General features: G+C 33.0%; 2 protein-coding genes across 12 annotated transcripts in view; both read right to left on the bottom strand.

The window, feature by feature from the left end:
* Window positions 1–951: 951 nt before the first annotated feature.
* LOC117216160 (biotin--protein ligase) lies at window positions 952–10,780 on the bottom strand. 4 transcript variants are annotated; one of them, XM_033462797.1, is made up of 17 exons: window positions 10,594–10,780; window positions 9,996–10,190; window positions 8,358–8,494; window positions 8,099–8,269; window positions 7,656–7,809; window positions 7,525–7,590; window positions 6,248–6,442; window positions 5,853–6,147; window positions 5,616–5,750; window positions 5,101–5,427; window positions 4,515–4,872; window positions 3,383–3,565; window positions 3,138–3,270; window positions 2,553–2,713; window positions 2,347–2,461; window positions 2,053–2,266; window positions 1,783–1,954 (listed from the first exon to the last, which is right to left on the bottom strand). In XM_033462797.1, exons 2-17 carry the CDS (start codon window positions 10,144–10,146, stop codon window positions 1,783–1,785), a joined length of 2,967 nt encoding a protein of 988 aa, XP_033318688.1. In that variant the 5' UTR covers window positions 10,147–10,190; window positions 10,594–10,780. The 4 variants fall into 4 exon arrangements, with proteins under 4 accessions (XP_033318620.1, XP_033318688.1, XP_033318745.1 ...); XM_033462854.1 differs by lacking the exon at window positions 10,594–10,780 and adding an exon at window positions 8,819–8,922 and having other exon boundaries at window positions 9,996–10,131; XM_033462729.1 differs by lacking the exon at window positions 10,594–10,780 and having other exon boundaries at window positions 952–1,954; window positions 9,996–10,146.
* Window positions 10,781–11,921: 1,141 nt separating this feature from the next.
* The window catches only part of LOC117216959 (unconventional myosin-XVIIIa), a 65,940-nt gene continuing 58,094 nt past the window's right edge, over window positions 11,922–19,767 (bottom strand). For 7 of the 8 annotated variants that reach the window (XM_033464168.1, XM_033464151.1, XM_033464158.1 and 4 more), the window contains 8 exons: window positions 16,332–16,691; window positions 15,925–16,079; window positions 14,818–14,941; window positions 14,253–14,707; window positions 13,793–14,105; window positions 13,449–13,712; window positions 13,020–13,357; window positions 11,922–12,848 (listed from right to left, as the gene is read on the bottom strand). In XM_033464168.1, the coding sequence (XP_033320059.1) occupies window positions 12,842–12,848; window positions 13,020–13,357; window positions 13,449–13,712; window positions 13,793–14,105; window positions 14,253–14,707; window positions 14,818–14,941; window positions 15,925–16,079; window positions 16,332–16,691 (2,016 nt within the window). In that variant the 3' untranslated portion in view covers window positions 11,922–12,841. Of the gene's footprint in view, window positions 12,849–13,019; window positions 13,358–13,448; window positions 13,713–13,792; window positions 14,106–14,252; window positions 14,708–14,817; window positions 14,942–15,924; window positions 16,080–16,331; window positions 16,692–17,980; window positions 19,272–19,767 lie in introns of those variants that run through there. The other variant, XM_033464212.1, reaches the window with a different exon arrangement.

Raw genomic sequence — 19,767 nt, 5'->3', positions numbered from 1 at the left:
ACGCTGAGAAATTACGTGAACAAATAGGATATACTGTATTATAAAATGACTTTTAAACGAGAAGCGTTTTAAATAAATTAGACGCCACGTATCCTCACTTGAATATTTCTATTAAATATATATATATATATTAATATATATTAATTGCATTGTTAGTACTAAATTACATAGATGTTTATTTATAGATATATCGTATGTTATTACATCAACGTTGTACAAAAATTAGACACGTATTTTTGTTAATTTTGCGTACTATAAATTTTTCCAGAAAGTTATCTGAAAAAATTAGATCACGCGTTAAAGGTTTAAAAGACATTTTAATATGATAATGCGGGCGTAATGAAATAATCTTTTACAAAATTATTAATTACTCTCGTAGTATCTTGAAGATGTCTGATTATGTGCTTATTACAAAAATATCTCTGAAGACTATGCGAGAGATGAAACGGTTAAACATCTTTGCTTGACTTAGATTACTAATTTCAATAATTATTAATGATTTGTAAAAAAATTACCAGAAAGACGAAAGCTATAAATGAGTCAAGGAAATTATATTTTATCTTGATAAATTAAATTGAATACTATTACTATAATATTAAAGAAATTTGTTAGTGGAAATCTATTTTGTATCGTTAAGTTAAATTGTTAAATAGGAAGGAATTCTTTTAATTTTTTGAATGAAATCAAACGAGATGAGAGAACAATCAACAATCAAAGATGTTTACTTCGAATTTATGTATAGCGATTAAGTGGAAAATTGATTGTCGCAGAAGCGTAGACAACGAAAAATATAGAGCCCAAAACGTTTTGTCGTAAAGGTAATATTCATAAAAGCTACAAGCAACAATTGTAAGACTTGAAAAAGTTACATAATTCTAACGGTTATGAGAATCAAATATTATTCTGAACCTTGTTCAAGGTTTATCGATAGAGAAAGAATTTATCCACTTCTCAGTGTGCTTTGGAATTTATTACAGTTGTTATAGCGATTAAAAATATACATGTATTATAATAATTAGATAACTGAAATTCGAGTACATCTGATTACTCTCTTCTAATAATGAATGCAATGGTGACCTGATAGGTAGTTACGTACAGATAACAAAGGTCAATTTATTCTTACTTTTACGTTTTAGACACTAATTAATAACCATGCGTATAATGATTCACACGCGACATGTTATGTAGTTTTTAAGAAAAAATTCTGATATCTGAATACAACTTGTTGTATGTTTGTATGTTTAGAGTGAATATATAACATATATAGTATATATGAAAGAAGAATATACAAGGAAATAATGAAATACAAATTAATAAGTGGACTAGTGAGCTATAATAAGGTTTCTCATTTTTCAAATACAATTTTATATTCTGGTGCCAACCGAGATAAATGTAACCTCAATTATACATTTGTAAAATGAAAAGAAACACTTCATAGTCAGCCAATAAATACTGAAAAAAGAGAACTATTTGATTTTTAGTTAACAATGTTTGTTTATTATTTTCTCTCCATAGCAGGAAATATGACATCAAATCGCGTAACAAGAAATATGGACTTGGATAAAGTAGCTTACATTATATATATTCCATTTGCTGTATGGGCAAATGATAAATAACAAAACTAAAAATTATAAATTAAATTTATCAGCATTTTTTGATTGATATTCATTTTTATGATAATTTAAAATATATACAAGATGTATAAAAATAAAAAAGAACAACAGTGTACAATCGACTATTAAACACGTTCAACAGACATGTTAGTTCTACTTCTAAATCTGATTATTTCGGAGCTATAAGACCTTTCAGACAATCGAACGTATTACCATCTGGATGTACGGTAAACATCGTTCCATCTTCTCCTCGTACACGTAAATATCCGTAATCGTCTATACCTAGTATTTTAACGTTTTGTGACAGCCCAGATGCTGATAATACCGTCACATTTGTGTCGCTGTTGAAACATAAAATATATTTTAATTAACAATATTTCTCAATAATGAAATTCACAGATAGTAAACGCAATTAAAAAGAATTGTAAGTAAAACTTACGTGTGCATCCAATAAGTATAATATGCATCCAGAAAATCATCTATATTACCACTTTGTACGATATTTAACCATCTTTCAATTTCATTGAATACAATAGCAAAGTATTGTTCGTATGATACCATTTCTAACTTTTTCTGATATATTTCGTTAAATGTAGTAACTATATCATTGATGCAACATGTAGGTTCTTTATTGAACAAATTTATTCCAACTCCTAATAATGATAATTATTTAAAAAAAAGGAGAAGTGATTTTATTAAATGTTAAATTACGCGTGACAATAATAATACTTACCAACGTTACATATATTAAGATCTGACAAGACATGAGTTTCTACGATCAGTCCACCAATTTTAACATTATTACCAGCATAAATATCATTAGGCCATTTTAATCTTAAATCGATATCCTATAATTAAAAATTAATAATTAATTAATTATATATACATATATACATATATAATGATAAATATAAATAATGATTATTAATGATGTAGTACTTCATATCCAGATAGAGACTTAAATGCGGATATAATTGCAACAGAAACCAAATGTTGCAAAATTGAGATTCGTCTTCCAAGTATGGTATCAGTAGGCACATGAAGTTGCAACGTAAATAGTGCTGCACCTTTTGGACTGAGCCAAATATTTTTACTCCTTCCTTAAAATTCATACAAAACTTATTCATTATATGATAAAAAAAATCAATAATTGGTAATAACTAATTGATTAAAGAATGTTTTGGCTTCTCTCTTTATTCTATGATTCTAAAACTGTACGAATTTACATCCTAAGGAATTGTGGACGCTCCTCTTTACTTTTACTTTATTCTACATGCATAAAGGTTTATAAATCAATTCAATGGAACGTAAATTGTGCCTAAGTTCATTGCACCATTCTTGTGTAACATTTGTTAATAATAATGATCGGTTTAATCGATTGAACAAAGAGCCAAAACTGTTAGTGAAAGTTGTTGCACATGCTTTAAACTATGTTCACGTACAATTCTATTATAGATATAAATATTAAATTAAATATTATAGCAGCTAAGTCTTCGATCTATTGAATAGAGATCCTTGTCATACCTCGTCCTTGAGTTTGCTGACGGACAATAACAGCTAAACCATGTCCTAATTGATGACCATTAAATACATCCATTGATGATGTCATTATATCAACGTATATAACCAAACGCCCTAATTCCTTGGTAGATAAATTCTATAGCACGAAAAGTATGTATGATAAGTCAATAAAATAATGGATACAATTAAACTGAATAAAAAATGAAGTCAAATTTATCACAGCTGATATAATTTAAAAGAAAAATTACCTCAAAATATTCTACGGTTGAGAAATTGTCAGGACACTGATGAATCTTAATTGGTAGAAACAAAGCTGAAGCAGGTCGTGGAACTGTGCTGCTTCTACAAAACTGAATTTCCAGCTTTGGCATTTTTAAACTATCGTTTGCTGTCATTACATCCTTCAATCTTTCTAGCATTTCTAGTTTCAACTATCAACATGAAAGAAAGTAAACGTAAATACTAGTCTCTTTGTTTTTAGTTACGAATCTTTTAAATATACGAATTACACAAAAATATTCGCAAAAAATTAGTAACTTTAACATGACAGAAGCATAATTAATTCAAAAGCAAGAAGTATAGCATGAATCGACAGAAATCGCTAGCTTTAGTGTTTTTGAAGTGATAGTAGTTATAGAACAATTTATTGAAGAATGTTTCATAGTATAAAGGGAGCCATCAGAGATGGAATCAAATATAATGCAAATAAAATTGGACAGTTTTATGAGTTCTTGCAAGAAAAGGAAAACACAGATTATTGACCATGCAAATTCGAATCTAGACAAGATAGGTTTCAATCTTTTATAAGTAGTACGTACTTTCATGAGTAATAATTTGATTTGACTATATTGGAATTGATTTAAACTTGTAAACATATCGAAATTGATTCCACCCCTAGTTATTATATAGCATTACTTGTTTTTACAAGCGCTTTTAGTAAGTAGTATTATATTTACAAGAATGTACTATATTTGCAGAATTATCTTTGTTAGTGGTTACCAGAAAGAGAAAAATTACTTATTACACACTGTCATTGAAGTCAGTTGTCAGTCTGCAAATTATTCACAGAACATATCAATTTTCTATTTCTTTCAACAAAGTTGAAAGACGTTGTATACAAAATGACAGTAACAGCATCTAACAACATTATGTAGTAATGTTGACAGGCCCCCTTCTACCATGCTTTATTCAATAAATTTTTTCCTAATTTTGGTAATGTCAAAGATATTGAGAATAATAATCCTTATTGCTTCGTTATGTGCAAACGTAGTTTGTATAGAACAAAAATCACCTAAATAAAGGATGTCATAATTATAATTGTTAATAGTTTACCTAATATATATAAATATTTTCTTTCGAAATAACAATTATTTTTCATACCTCATGTCGTCCCAAAAAGAAAGCAGATGTATAAGTTATATGCGCAGTTACTTTTGCAGTACTACGAACTTCTATTTCAAGATGCGTTTTTAATAAATCATTGAATATTTCCAGTCTAGTTGCGTTACTTTCTTTCAAAGCATTAAATTTACTTTCCTCGAGTTCATATTGCATTGGATCCACTTCTAGATGTATTTGAGAAAAAACAAGCTTTCCGCCACTTCCTAGTAGGGTGGCAAGTAGAATACTTGGTGTGTGCCAAGTTTCTTCCGTTCCAAGTACCTTTAGATCAAACGAATGAGAGTTTCCCTTTTTATCTTTCACGCTCACTGTCGCTGGCGGAGACACACTAGATACTCTGTAAAAAATACTGAAATGTCTTGAACTGAATTTGGAAATAATTAATCAGGAGGATTATTTTTCATTAGAAACAAAAAATATAATTATAATCATATAAGAATAATGTTTTCAGATGAAACATAAATATTAATGTTAAAGATAAACTGTAGTATCTTTTTTTCATTTACAATTTAACTTTATACCTTAACTTGTAAGTGCGAAAAACAGATATAGCTAAAAATCTTACTTTACGTCTTCATGATCCTGTGAAAATCTCGTTCTTACAGGGGATGCTTGATAACAGAAGATATGATGCATCATGCGTACATGCTTCCATTTCCCATAAGAAAAGTGAACCAGTTCGTTTTCTCGTACTTCTGCCGTTTTAAACGATGGAAGTAAAATATGAATTACGTCGGAGCACAAAGCGAGCAACTTGCCACCGTGAAGAATATACTCCACGATTCGGTTTCCAATCTCATTGCCAACATTTCCACAAACGACGACTAAAGCTGCATTTTCTACCCAAGCGTCATTACGTGCTTCTTCTGGAGATAATGCGTAAATGGTGTACCTAATATTAAAAGAAAATTTCTTTTAATATCAAATGTAAGAAATTTTGTAAAATATCGAAGATCTTGAGAAATTTTATATTTTTGACGTGTTTTTAATGTCTTAAAAAGTTTAATGCCATTCTAAATGACTAAAATAAAGATGATTTTGTACATTTTTCCATAAAGATAATAAAACAAACAATCATACTTATTTGTGTCAAGAGATTCTTCCAAAACACCTTTTACATTGTTACGTGCAATAAAACTATCAGCATATATTAGGACATTTGGTGGTTTTACATTAGTTTTTGATAACTTTCTTGTTATCTCCGCTATGGAATTCCTATAACATGGAAATTTCAATGAATTTATCAAATATTTCTGAATCTTTCCTCAGGAAAGATTAAATCTTTTAAATAATTATTTTTTAATATAGAATACTAACTTAAAAGGGCTTGTAGATGCTATGGATTTACTATACTTAGCATCATAAAAAGACTTTGGTTCAAAAGATTTACTTGTACTTTTTATATCACTGCAAGATACTTGTCTGGTGCTTATAGTACTGGATACATCCAAATTGTCAAGCATATCAAGTGATTTACTAGTAGAATGCGGAACACCTTGAAATTCAGTGGTATCTTTTGTGATCTTTTGTATTTCATCTTGTGATAATTGATTCTCATGTTGAGGAATGTTTACTGAAACTGGTGTAGAAACTTGACTTCTAGTTTCACTCTCTATAACACACAAATTCATTTAACTTATATACATGAGAATTATATTAGAAAAATACTTGTACAATTTGTGTTCATGTGTTTAATAACTTTTTTATTATACCTAACGTTTCATTGGACTCCACACGCTTCATCAGTTCAAGTTCTGCGTCTGTTACAGCATTTTCTGGATATACTATTAAACCTGGAAGATCCTTAACTTCAAATGGTTTGCACTTCTCGGATACGAGTTTGGCAGTGTCGCTTAATGATTTTAATTTTTCTGCATGCGTTGTCCATTCCTCTTTGTCTATAAATTCTTACAAAAATATATACGAAACTTATTTTATGCCTTCTCATTTATAGGTATATTTTCCTATTATAAGGTACAATTTCTTTTTGTAACGATCAGAACGCTCTCGAGTTCATCATTCATTCGCAACGTATGAACAAAAATCCGAACAATCGGCAATATAGATTTTTGTGGAATTAGCAATAACGTGAAAAACCGACAATTTTTTGGCATTATTCAGTTCTTTCGTTAACTTAGCGAACTCCACGTTTAAAATAATTAAACACAATGAGTGAATCATTTCATATTCGTGGATAAGAGATCGCGCATTTGTTTCTCAATATTTACAACTGAATGTAAGTGTTAATTCAAGTATGGACAAAATAGAGAATTGATTGTAAAGATATGTCATATGAGTATTATGAAATATTCCATCCCTAAATAAAAAAGTACATCTTATCTATTGAAAAACTTCTTCAATCTTGGTTTGTTTCATCTGATTCGTGATATATAGAAATTCATAGCCTATTGGATAATCATTGCCATTTTTCAATTAAGAGCAAGTTGTTTCCTATTTTTGAAAACCTATTACATAATTAAGAATTGTTGTATAAGATTGCAAAAGTCGTCAGGTATATTAAAATAATGAGAATATATTTCTTCACAGTTAAGAAAAGAAGATAAAAGACTTTGAAGCAGCATTAGTAAAGATTACATATTCCTTAAATTATGAACTTGAATGCAGTAAGCTGTTCTCAGTTTTACTACAAGCAGAAAACAGTATGCCAGAAATCCTACTGGCAGACTTGATGATCATGAATTCTATCCTCCACTTATACATTTACATGTATATATATTATTTTAGATAAATTAAGATCACATTGCTTGATTGTGACTTATTATCCACAATGATAAATTAACTAAGTACATACAATAACTACATGTAGTAATCCCTGATAAATGCTTTATGCTTTCAACTGAAAATAGATTAAAGTAACAATATCAAATGCCTGATAATTCATCCACCAAAAAATTTCGATTTTTATATTTTAAATTTCTTACATTTCGTAAAACTTCTATTAACAGTATTAATTACATAAAATTCTTACTTTTAGTTGGTGGTGAATTCAACACATCACTATTGTAAAGACAAGGCTTTCCTGATATCAGGACAGCTGGAAAAATATAAAGCTATTATAATCCGGATATTTTAGTAAACAGGGTTGAAATCTATACATACTTTCTATTCGTTTCAATAACAAGCCATTATTAATGTAACATTGACCTTCCATTGCTGCAATAAGAAATTTTGCAACCATATCTAAATCGGACTCTATAATTAAATCAATATTTTTATTTGCCGTCCATGTAATAATTAAACCGTAATCCTCGACCTAAAAGACACAACATATTTAAACGCAGTGCTAGCTTCTTAAATAAACATTTTTATACGTATGTAGTGTGGGAATGTTTTTACGTGTAAAAAATTTACATAAGCTTTGTTAGATAGTCAGATCATAAAATATCATGTCTATTTATATTCATTTCAATAGACACAAACTTTCAAATAATATGTTTATTCTCTTTATTTTTTAAACAAGAAACTACTAATATCATATTCCCTTCATACAAAATAATCACATTCAAAATGGAAAAAATGAGGAGAATAAATAGATATAGTACCTTAGTAGCATGTGTTGCAGCAATAGGATTATAACTTTTAAGATCAGCTTCAACAAGAATATAAAGTTTGTACTCTGATTGTAACAAAGTTCCATTACGATTATTTGTATGCAAAGGAAAAAATGTTTTTCCATACTGATACGTTAACCAACTTGAGATGTCAACTTTTTGCTGGTGAAAGTAGTAATTAACCCAATGATTAATTATATTTAACCAACTACAATAGAGTCTATTTATGGTATTATTGCTTGATGCATACTTGTGGAAATATAGTGCACAATCTCATATCATCATAGTACCATAGTAATTCTTCTAGTCTAGCATCACGTTTATTCACACATAGACAAGAAGTCATAAATTCATCATTTTCACAATCATTCATAGGAGAATTTGATTCTTAAAATAATAAAGAATATTTCATTATCCATTATACTGAAAAATCTTTTAGTACGTTTTCAAATTATAAGGGTCTGGATCAAAATGAAATATGTATTATAATAAAAATAAAATGTAACATAAAATGAATCACTAATTGTGTCGCAACATAAATTTGCTACATAATGTGGCATACATAACAATTCACATCTGAATGCAAATAAAACACAAAAAGGAAATGCAAGTACTAGCAGGATTTTATTAGTTCTAAACACTGTTATATATTAGTGATTATTATAATAATAACATAATATGTGTGTAATGTTAAATAGATAATAAACTTACAAAATCAATCGAAAGGCAAATGATATTTGTACATAAGTTTTGTTTTGTGCAACAATATAAATTTACATACATATATAAATACAATATTCAATTAACACCTAGGTCTGAAAAAGTGAAAGCAAGAAATAATTATTATCATCTACAAAATATAATGGACGATGTGTATGTATAAAACTTTCTGATTTATTTATAAACTATATTCCACAAAATTATGCAACAAAAATAAATAATATCTCTTATTTAATACAACTAAAACATTTTTAAAACGCTACAAATCATATTAATATAATAACAATACATTATTTATATGCATATACATAAAACTTATATAGAAGATATAATATAAAGCTCAATGGTTTAATATAAAAACTTTATTACTTACTAATTTCCTAGTTATTCTTTTTATTGTATAATGACTACGGATTAATTAACAAATCTCAATACTGTATGCTTATAAAACATAGATGAAATGATATAATAGTACTCGATAGCTATATTTATATAATTTAAAGTTATACAATTTATATCACATTTGCAAAGTATTGTTTTTAAGAATTTTTTTTGAATCAAAATAAAAAGCACGAAATAAGTACAAATCAGATACTATAACATTGTAAATATTTTCTGCACTATACATGTACATTTTTGGTTTTCCTACATTTGTTACAGCTTTTTCGTATAATGATTTAAAGTCATTGTGTAATCATTTTTCAAAGTTTGTAATATTTTTATAACATAAGTTAATATAAGGAAATATTAAATTAATAAAAATAATAGATAATATAAGGTGCATGTCTAGTTAATGCAAATACATCAGGAATGTATATATATGAGTCAATATTTTTTTATTTTATACCGGTCTTTAAAAAAGTTCTAAAAAAGTAATTGTAATACGATTTACATGAACAATATCAGTATTATTTAATAAGATATCTTCATTTACATGTATGCAAGATATATGTGTAACATCAAGATATATAATAAAAATAAATGGTAAACAATTGGATAACTATTATGAATAACCAGTGATATACTAAAAATTTATATACTAAAAATTTAATAATTTATATAATCTTATTTTATAGTTTAGAAATGTAGGTAATCTTTAAACTATATTAAAACTGCATAATTTATTAACAATTTATAATGTTACCAAATGTAAATATTAATATATTACCTTTATTTGAACTTTGTTTTTTATTATAAAACATTATTGATGGGCAAGTGGTTGTATCTCCTTGAAATAAATTACGTAAATGATTTTTTAAAAATACAATCCTCCTTGACTGGATTGATGTTGCTATCATATAAAGAAATGTCAAGATCATGTTGATAAAATTATTTTTAAAATTTTAATATATATATATAATTCCTGAAACAATTATTTATATTATATATTTTTCGTATTAACAGTTATTTTTTATTAAGTAAATAGTGTTATAACTAGATAATGTATGATATAATAATAAAATTCATTTATTTATGTGAATTTATTAGGGTTTATTTGTTTATATATTTCATAAATAAAGTAAGTGCGTTAGAAGTCATTTAAATCGAACATAAAAATATCAACAACTATAACCTAGAAAGCTATGAATGGAGAAGTTAAATAGCTCTCTAAACCAATTAATATGTTATAATAAACAATGATTATATTACATGAATCGTCATAAACAGAGTTCTGCAACTGCAATTGTCACTACGGTTCAATGACTAAAATAACTATCGAAATCCTACCTGTGCTTCCTTATTAAAAGTATTTATAAATTACATACCTATTTTTTAATGTTACTACTTGTCTATGAAGTGATTAACAAAAACATGAGCAAATAAACTTTGAATGTCGTTTCAAATCCATAAATTACTATTGTAAGAACATTATGCAAGATACTTTAATTTATTGACGTTTATGTAGAATCAGAGGTGAGTAAGGAAGGGCGCCGATGTGAATGAGAAAAGTTCAGCCAAAAAGTACGCTCCACGAATTATCGCCTCTAGCGGTCAAACGACTGAACTATATGCACATTTCTTCCTGTGTTTTGAAACTGCTAGAAAAATAGTAAGTATCAAGACAATATAATAGCATTAGAGATATTTGAAACTTTCTGAAATTCCTGGAAACGATGACATTTTCTGAGAAAATCCGAGAGCAAAAAATGTATCCTCTAAAATAACGATTTTGTATCAATCAGGTGGCACGATTTCGGCGTTTCTTGGAAATGACGTTGTGCCTCGGAATTTTCGAAAGCTATTTTGCGATCTTTGTTTTTTATATCACTATTTTTTAAATCTCACGTATTATCTATTTTCTGATTTCAGTTTTATGTTTTTTCTTCCTTACCCTTCACTGATCGTCTGAGAAATGTGCGTATAGTTCGGCCGTTGGCTGCTAGAGACTCCCATTCTCAGCACGCATTTTTTGGCTGACTTTTTTAACATTGCATCGGCGATCTCCCAACTCATTTCTAGTAAAATGTAGTTCAACCTCGATTATCATCACAGAGGGCGCGAAAAAAGGTTAAATTGATGCAATACATTTTATCTAAATTATAATACTTCATAGCCACCATATCTGATTATTTTGACAAATACAGTACACTATAACTACACCACTTCTTGTGCAACTTTTAAAATTACAAAATGAATTAATACATAAGATTATATGTAACATTTAATTTAATTAATTTAACATATAATTTGTTCTAACATCAACTTTCAAATTGCGTGTAAATGCTTTATAAGTCGTATAATAGATTTTAAATATTCTTGCGAATTTTTAAAAAAATTTTATTTAAGAAATTTCAAAGTAAAAATTTATTTGTGAGGATAACGTTCGCGATACCCACCATCAGTCACAGTAATCGCGATTTCGTTCTCAAAGTTCTTATGAAAACGTTTTTTCTTTTTTTGTACCTTTTGTTAATAAAAATTTCAGTATAAAGCTCAAAACTTTTCTAATTAAGATGAGTCCACACATAATATTATTATAACATTTTATTACACTAATTTGGCTCCTTTTCTTGCTATCCTTTCTTTTGTCCACCATTATATTTCAATAAGCTAAGAGGATTTGGAAGACAAGGAGAAGTAAAAACGCACGAACTAATTAAATAAGATATCTGCATTTTACAAAGCAATAAGTTACATATGAATCCTTATATAAGAAACCAAAAAACTGAGTCGCGGCGCGCAGCTCGCGTTTTATAATACAAACTGTATAGCCAACGTTATCGGCTAGGTATAGCGAAGTGTTAAAAAAGCGTAAAATGCTTTCTGAAGAAGTAAGGCTTTGATATTTCGTTTTCCATGATACGTTGCACGTTTGAACTTTGGGCCGTTGGAAAGGCATTGATAATTGTGCACATGGACGTGTTTTTACATCTCGACATCTCTGCATCGAGAAGCTCGATTTTTCCCCTTGGAAGACTGGAACAACAATGTACTCCGTCGACAAAATCTACTGTCGGATAATATAGCACCAAAGACACGTAGTAAGAAGCAGAATACAAATAGCCACGACATCAACACGTTTTTTGGGATTTGAAATTAGCACCACCTACGAGCTTGTCATTTTTTCGATTATGTTGAGAAAAGAGTCACGAGTGAAATTATGCTAACTGTAATCGTACAAATCGATGGATTTCACTCGTTACTCTTCAGTTTTTGTTTAAAAATTTTACTCTAGCGTGAGATAAGGTCCTTATATATATAATTAGTGATTTGATTGATATCCTTCAATTTTGATTCGCTGTCGCTAATGTTGAATGTGACCGACAGTGGTGACGACGTTAATAGTAAGAAACTAAGTCTAGCGATTTTGAACTAGTATGTTTTCATTTTTCTTTTGTTATCATTTTTGTTGATTTTCTGTCTTTGTTGTTCTCCTTTCAGCCTTGTGAATTAACAATTATCCATCGATGACTCAACAAGCGGCGATTCGTCAGTAATTCTTTCAGCTATACGTTGATCAGTAGGTTCCTTATCTTTGCTTCCGTCGGATTCGAGATCCGACAACTGTTCGCATCAATCACTAGAAGAGAAAGGTATTTATAAATACGAAATATGATTTTTGTATATTTTTATACATATATTGTATAAATGTAGCATTTATACATAAGTATTTACAATTCACTAATCATGTATTACAGTAAAATACTACATGGCTTAATTACTAATTATAAGTTAAACAATTAATAAATACCTATCGCTGTTTTCGGTTGTCCCTTCCTCGCTGCAATCTAAATCAAGTTCACCCTGTATGGCGCTCTGTAGATCATCAATTCGTTGAAGCGCCAACCTGAGATCGTCTCTAGCGACTTTGGTCTCCGCTTCAGCAGCCTCAAGAGATTTTTCCAATTCGCGACGAGCACGCGTGGACTCTTGTTCACGCGCTAGTGCCGAACTGGCTTCTTCTCTTGTTTCGCGTAACGACCTTTGCAATCTTCTCGAGGCATCTTGGGCACTCTGTTCCTTTGTTCGAAGTAACGCAGTCTCAGTTTGTAGTTTCTCTACGTTTTCTTTCAATCTAGCTATTTGAGTCTATAACGAAATACAATTCAGAATGTCATGAATAATTCTTAAAACATCAAAATGTCAAACCCTTGATTTAAACAAATGGGAAGTAACTTACTTCCAAGCGCGCTCTTGTCGTTTGCTCCAATTCGAGCTTACTTTCGAGTTCCTTAGCACGAAACTCGAGTCGTCGAGTAGCGAGACTGTTCGCAGTGGGATCGCCAAGCTGCTCAACGGATTCAAGCCGTTGCGTCAGCTCTGAAAGTTGATCCTTCAACGCAGATTTCTCTGCCTCCAGAGCAGCAATCTGCACTTGCGCTTCCTGCAACTGGCCCTGCTCCGCCGACACTTGCTGCACAGCCGCCCGATACTTCTTCAAAACCTTTGGAATTAATTGTTAATTGTTAATTATTTATTACATATCGCTATAGATAATATTTGTGAATTAAATACGAAACACACTTCTGCCAACTCTTCTTCATTTTCTTCTAATTGCGACAGTAGCTCAGTTCGTTCGCGACTGGCTACATTAGCACGATCTTCTGCTTCGGAACGTTGCCGCAGTGCTTCCTCCAATGAAGCCTGCGTCTCATTCAGTTCTTGCTCCAGTGCCTGTTTCGCTTTAACTGCAACTGCTCTAGCGCATTCTGCATCTTCTAACTGGTTCTTCAGCTGTCGTAAAGCTGCTTTACCCGTCGAGTCACCTTTCGATCTCTCCAGCATCGTTTGAGCGTCTCTTAGCAATGCTTTGGTTCTCTTCAAATCTCTTTTTAGCCTATAAAATATATAATATAAAGTATAAAATATAAAATTAAAGAGTTCACGAATTGACATGTCAAATATTTTTCGAAGAATCTACTGTCTCCCCATATACGACTATAAAATCAAGCATAACGCATAACGCATTTAACGCATAATATACCTATGCATGGTATCAGCTTCTGCCGCACGTTCAGCACGATCCTGTTCTTCGATAGCTACCAAACGACGTTCCAATTCATGCTTCTCTCGAAGCAATATCGTCCTCTCTTCGTGCTCGTTCTCCAACTGCGACTCTAGAGCTTTCACCTTTTTCAGAGCGTTACCACGTACGTCTTCTAACTCCTCGTCCCTCTGCTGCATCTCTTTGCGTATTTCCTTGCGTTGTTGCTCGATGCTCATCTCGAGCCTTAACTTCGCCTGCTCGAGCAACTGCACCTGGCCAGCTAAGTCGTCCAACTCCTCTTCCTGATCCTTTACTCTCTTCTCCAGCTCATGCTTCGCTTTCTTCAGCTGTGCTACTTCCTCCTCCGTTTTGCCACCAAATGTTAATTCCTCAAGCTCTTGTCCCAATGTCCGCAATCTTTCTTCCTTCAATTCGATTTCCAATCTGGCGTCCTACGTTGAAAAGTAAGCCATGAGAATGTAGTTACGAATAAGAAACAAAGAGTGGAATTAAAAAAGCATTAAATTCGATAAATAGAAATATTTTAGATTAATATACTTACACTAAGGTTCTGTTCTATGGTAAACTTCTCCGCGATCGCGATTTCTTTTTCTCTAGCTAATCTTTCACGTTGCGCTTTCTCTTGCCGTAGATCGTTCATTAAATTCTGAGTTTCTGAATCGAATCTAAACAATTCAAAAAAAAATATTTATAGCATATATCGTCGGAATTTTTATAGAAGAACGAGGGTACAAAGGTATTGAATATTGAAAAAAAGACCAAGAAAATTGGAGGGGAAAAGATGCAATTTAAATTTTAATGTACATATAGTATTGTAACAATTGATTCATGAAACATGACTGAATGGCACATCTTTTTTCCATAGTAGCGACAAAATTCTAGTTTCCGGGCGATCACAAGACCTATATTTGGAGCAGTCAATCACGGTTTATGCACCCAACGAACCTCCAACCAGTGGCTGATGTTGGCCGCGCAAAATTACCGAGCTGGACAATTGCCAGAAACACTTGTTGCCGCGAACGAAATCAGAATAGAGCATCCCTCGATAGCGTGGAAATTCGACAAATTTAACGTGTAACCAAGAATTGTGCCGCCAGTAAAAACTTTTTCTTGTGAATGAATATACCGATCGTTCTTTCAAGAATTTTCAGCCAAAATTGTAGAAGTGAACAATCTATGTTACCGTATTTTATCAGTACAATCAAGGCGATGATTTCTTGAAGAATGAAAGATACTATTTATTTTATTTCATTCTATTCGTGTTTTCCAAAGGAAATTGCGTAAAATGTGCTATTATGAATTCAAGTGTCTTTTATATCAAATTACAAACCGTAACGATTTTAACTATTTTGATGAAACTTTAATGGATATAAGATACACTGATTTGTGTTAGAAATAATTCCATATTAACTTAATAATCGACTTTAATTTAGAGAAAGATCATTTTCGATTCAATACCTTCAAAAATGTTCTCTTAAATCTGGTATAACAGAATTAGAACATCCTCTGAATCTACGCTACTAGTACAGTATCGTTTACGCAAAAGTTTCCAAAAATACTTTCTACATAGCCAAGATGAAACAAATGCGAAACGCTATTGAAATAGCGAATAAAAAAAGACGACGTGAAAGTTTGAAGTAGCACGTACTTGCGCTGTTTCTTTTCCAGAAGATTATTCCTAGCTGTCTGTTCTTCCAACAGTAGTCTCAAGTCGTGCATCTCGCCATTCAGTTTTTGCACGCGTCGTTTCCATTGTCCAACAACCTGACGTTGTTCCTCGACCTCTTCGTAAGCATCAGCTAACTGGAACGCAAAAATATGTTACGTTTAACATCATACTTTTCTGGTTTTAATTTTTATCGTAATAATTTAGTATTCAAACCCAATTATTTAGCATACAAGTAGATACAAGCTGGAAAAAGAAGAAAAAATGTATTCGTTTTCGAGGCTGTCCAGTTTATTACATTTGTTTATATTTATTTTATCCTTTCTTTGTATGATTTTATTATCTTATTCTATTAGTTGCTCGTGTAAGTAAAGTCTTGATCGAATTACCTTCTTCTCCAATTGCTTCTTAAGTCCAACCAGCTGCTCAAGATCATCCTCATGTTGCTGGGCCATTTTTCTCTTCGTGAACTCGAGTTCCCTTACAGCATGTTCGTATCTCTGCTTGTAAACGCCACCGTCTTCACCATCTTCAGCATCGGACACTACGCCGTTTAAGTCTGCGGCCCTCGCATACAAAAGCTCCATCTCCAAACGTTCAGTCGTTTGCTGCAGATTCTTGTTCGCCTCGGTCACATCCTGCAGCTCTCTTTCCAGTCGTAGACGTTCCGAAGTCTCAGCGTCGATCCTTTCGGCCGCCAACGTCGATGTTGAGTGCTCTTCCGCAAAGTCGGCAGTCATTTCGCTCAGCTGCAATAAGAATCAAGATAAGAAGTTATTTATGTTTCATTTACAAACGCTTCTAGCTTACGGATATTCTTAATCTCTCTACCAACATGTAGTATCGCGTAGTACAGATAATATCATGAACATTAATTGGATTAATTTACATACACTGTCGACGATTCATTTATTATTTATTATGGCCCATTAAGAAAGGAAAATACACATCTTGATCCTAACAATTCTAACGAAAACATTTACTTGACACTATTTAAATAAGATGATCTTCACTGGTCCATTTGTTCATCAAAATCAAAGCACAAACAATATACAACTGATTCAGAGTCTTTCATTTATCAAATGACACGGTTCCTAGTGGCGCACATCAGAATTTACAACTTCATCCTGTGCTCTAAAACTAACGTGACATTTAGAGGCGTATTTTCCGAGCTGCCTATTAAATATAGTATCAAAAGCTAATGTTACCCGAAAACACAAGCGAACGTAATAGCGTACCGATGGCTGGTTCAACACAGATCAGCATAGTGTTATTTCTCTAAAAGCGATTGAATGGCGTTTCTTTTATGTCAGACGCTCTGCCGACTTCGTGTCTGTTCAATTCGAAGGAAACGAGAGTTCGAACGTGTGTCCAGATGTTTATAAAGAACGTACTAGGCAGAGTGTTTAGAAAAGCTGGCACTCTTGATCGGTTACGCGTGAGTTGTGAAGGAGAACAACTTAGAAAATTGATCTGCCTAATCTGATTTTGAAGTTTCCATTGTTTTTTTTTTTTTTTTTTCTTTACTTATTCTACTTTCTGCGTTATTTACGTGATACATACGAGGTTTAGAAAAACCAGGAACGAAAAAAATACTATAGTATATATATATCAAATTAATTGTACACAGTATAATGTGTATTACACGAGTATAGCTCGTGACAGACAATGATCCAACTATCACAGAACAAGAATTGCATCCAAAATGAATTGTTCGTTCAAATTTTGTTCCAATTCGTGGAATCGAAAATCGTTAGGTCCAAGCTATGTATAGTATTCCATAAGATAAATCGTAAACCAGCGGATTTATATCATCGTGGTTTCTTTTCACGATAGGATCTAACGCCAGATGGAAAGGAGGACCGAAGTTCGAGAACATAACAGGACCTAACGCGAGCCATAAATAAATTGCGAAGTTTGATCGGAAAGACGGAGACGGAATTAATTTACATCACCAATGAATAATAAAGCTAGAACTGCAGAGCAAAGCAACGAAACGAAACGAACTTTCCAAATGCATACAAAACAGGCAATATACCTCCTGACCGGCACCGTCGGAGATCGTCCTGTCTTCCGAGGCGCGGGAAAGGGAACGCCTGGAACTTTTCCCGATGCTATTCGACCTGCTGTAATACTGATAACCGCGTATCATGATGTTCGTGGCGCTCTGGCTTCTACCCATGCCGCGTCTCTCGTAACCTCGACTCATTGACGGCAGATTTAAATCGTTGTCCGCGTCATCTCTGTGACCCAGACTTCGCCACTCGTCCATTATATGATCGGTTCTTTTCAAAAACTGCGAGATCTTGGATGACAAATACGAAGATGCTGTCGAAGGTTCCATGTGAGAAGCTGTTGGCCTAAAAGACTGCCTGATCTTTTGCTTGTCGCAGCCTAACACGAAATTTAAACTAGCGTCGAATACTACAGGAGCCTGTTCTTTTACAGACACGTCTTCTAAATCCAAACAAGACCTGCTTTCTATAGGAAACATCCTTCTTGGTGGAGTAGAGAAGGTTGGTGAATCGAGGCTTGTTCGAGGCCTCGAGGACATCACAGACATTGACCTCGAGCGACAAGACAGACTAGATGAAAGGCTACATGGCGATGGACTTCTTGTCGTGGCTAACGCGTGCAATCTGTTGGCTGGTCTTCTAAAAGGTGGCAACGGTGGTCTCTTCGCAAATATCATCGGTTCTATAGGTCTTGCTGAATTCTCCGTAATCGTATCATCCGAATCGCTGACTCTGTCGGTCATCATTTTACCGGTCAATGGCTCTTCGAAAGTCTGCGAGCTGTTCGAAACGGGCGATATCGCGCCAGAGTATGTGGTCGGCAGTGACGGCATCCTGGTGATGTTATCCTGAATCAACTCAATTTTGATCTCGTGTCGACAGCATAATTTTCCAAGACACTTGTGCAACACTATAATTCGTTATAGTAAGAAGGAAGATATTTCTTGCCATATGGGACCATCGTCCTTAATCTCGGAGAACGTTGTTTCCTATTCTTCGTGCAGTTTCATAAGATCGATGATCAGACTGTCAGAGAATTTTGTTTACGATACTTTGATCGATATCGACCGCCTTGCCCAGCGGAATAACCGGTCGCGCGGGATCTTCAGCAGCGAGAGCAACAGACAATCGCGCGAGATACGGCCCAGCAGCGATCGAATTGCATGGTTGCTATAGTAAGGTTCGTTAGTGGATCGGGGTCTTCTGCTTCGATTTGATCGGATCGGCTGGCACGAGCATTTAATTGCGTAACGAGTCGAACAACGTCGACACCCGTATCGAGAAGGAGTCGCGGTGCAACTGCCTACTCTTCCTGGGTCAGCCGATACACGGGCCGGTGGCGGTGGTCTGTTGGTGGAGACGGTCACCTCCGAGTTATTCTAAGGGAGACGGGGTGCGAGCGAGATGGAAAAGCGGACGAGGAGCAGCGCGGTAGGTAGCACGGGCCATGATTTTGGATCGCAGCCAAATCTGTCGGCAGGTCTTCGCGAGAAAAGTCGACGGAGGACCGCTACGAGAGGCAAGGGAAACAGAGCAAAAAGAGGCGAGCTCAGAGGCGGACAGGAAGTAGAAAATCGTTCGATAGATCGGTTGAAATAGTCCAGTGGCGGCGGATCGAAAGGTCGAACGAGCGAAACGAAACCGGTTAGAAATCTCGGAACAATACCGGCAACGACCATCGCAGGTGACTGGTGGCGTGGAGTACACAGCAATGCCAAGGTCGTGAGGGGAATTTTCATACGACACCAGGCCAGTAGGCAGGAAATGTCGGTCACTGGAACTTTTATTTGAGCGCAAAGCAACGCGCGGC

The sequence above is a fragment of the Bombus bifarius genome, unplaced genomic scaffold, assembly GCF_011952205.1.
Source record: "Bombus bifarius isolate JDL3187 unplaced genomic scaffold, Bbif_JDL3187 scf7180000007966, whole genome shotgun sequence".
NCBI classification, from domain to species: Eukaryota; Metazoa; Arthropoda; class Insecta; order Hymenoptera; family Apidae; genus Bombus; species Bombus bifarius.
This window is presented reverse-complemented; position numbering and strand designations above follow the sequence as displayed.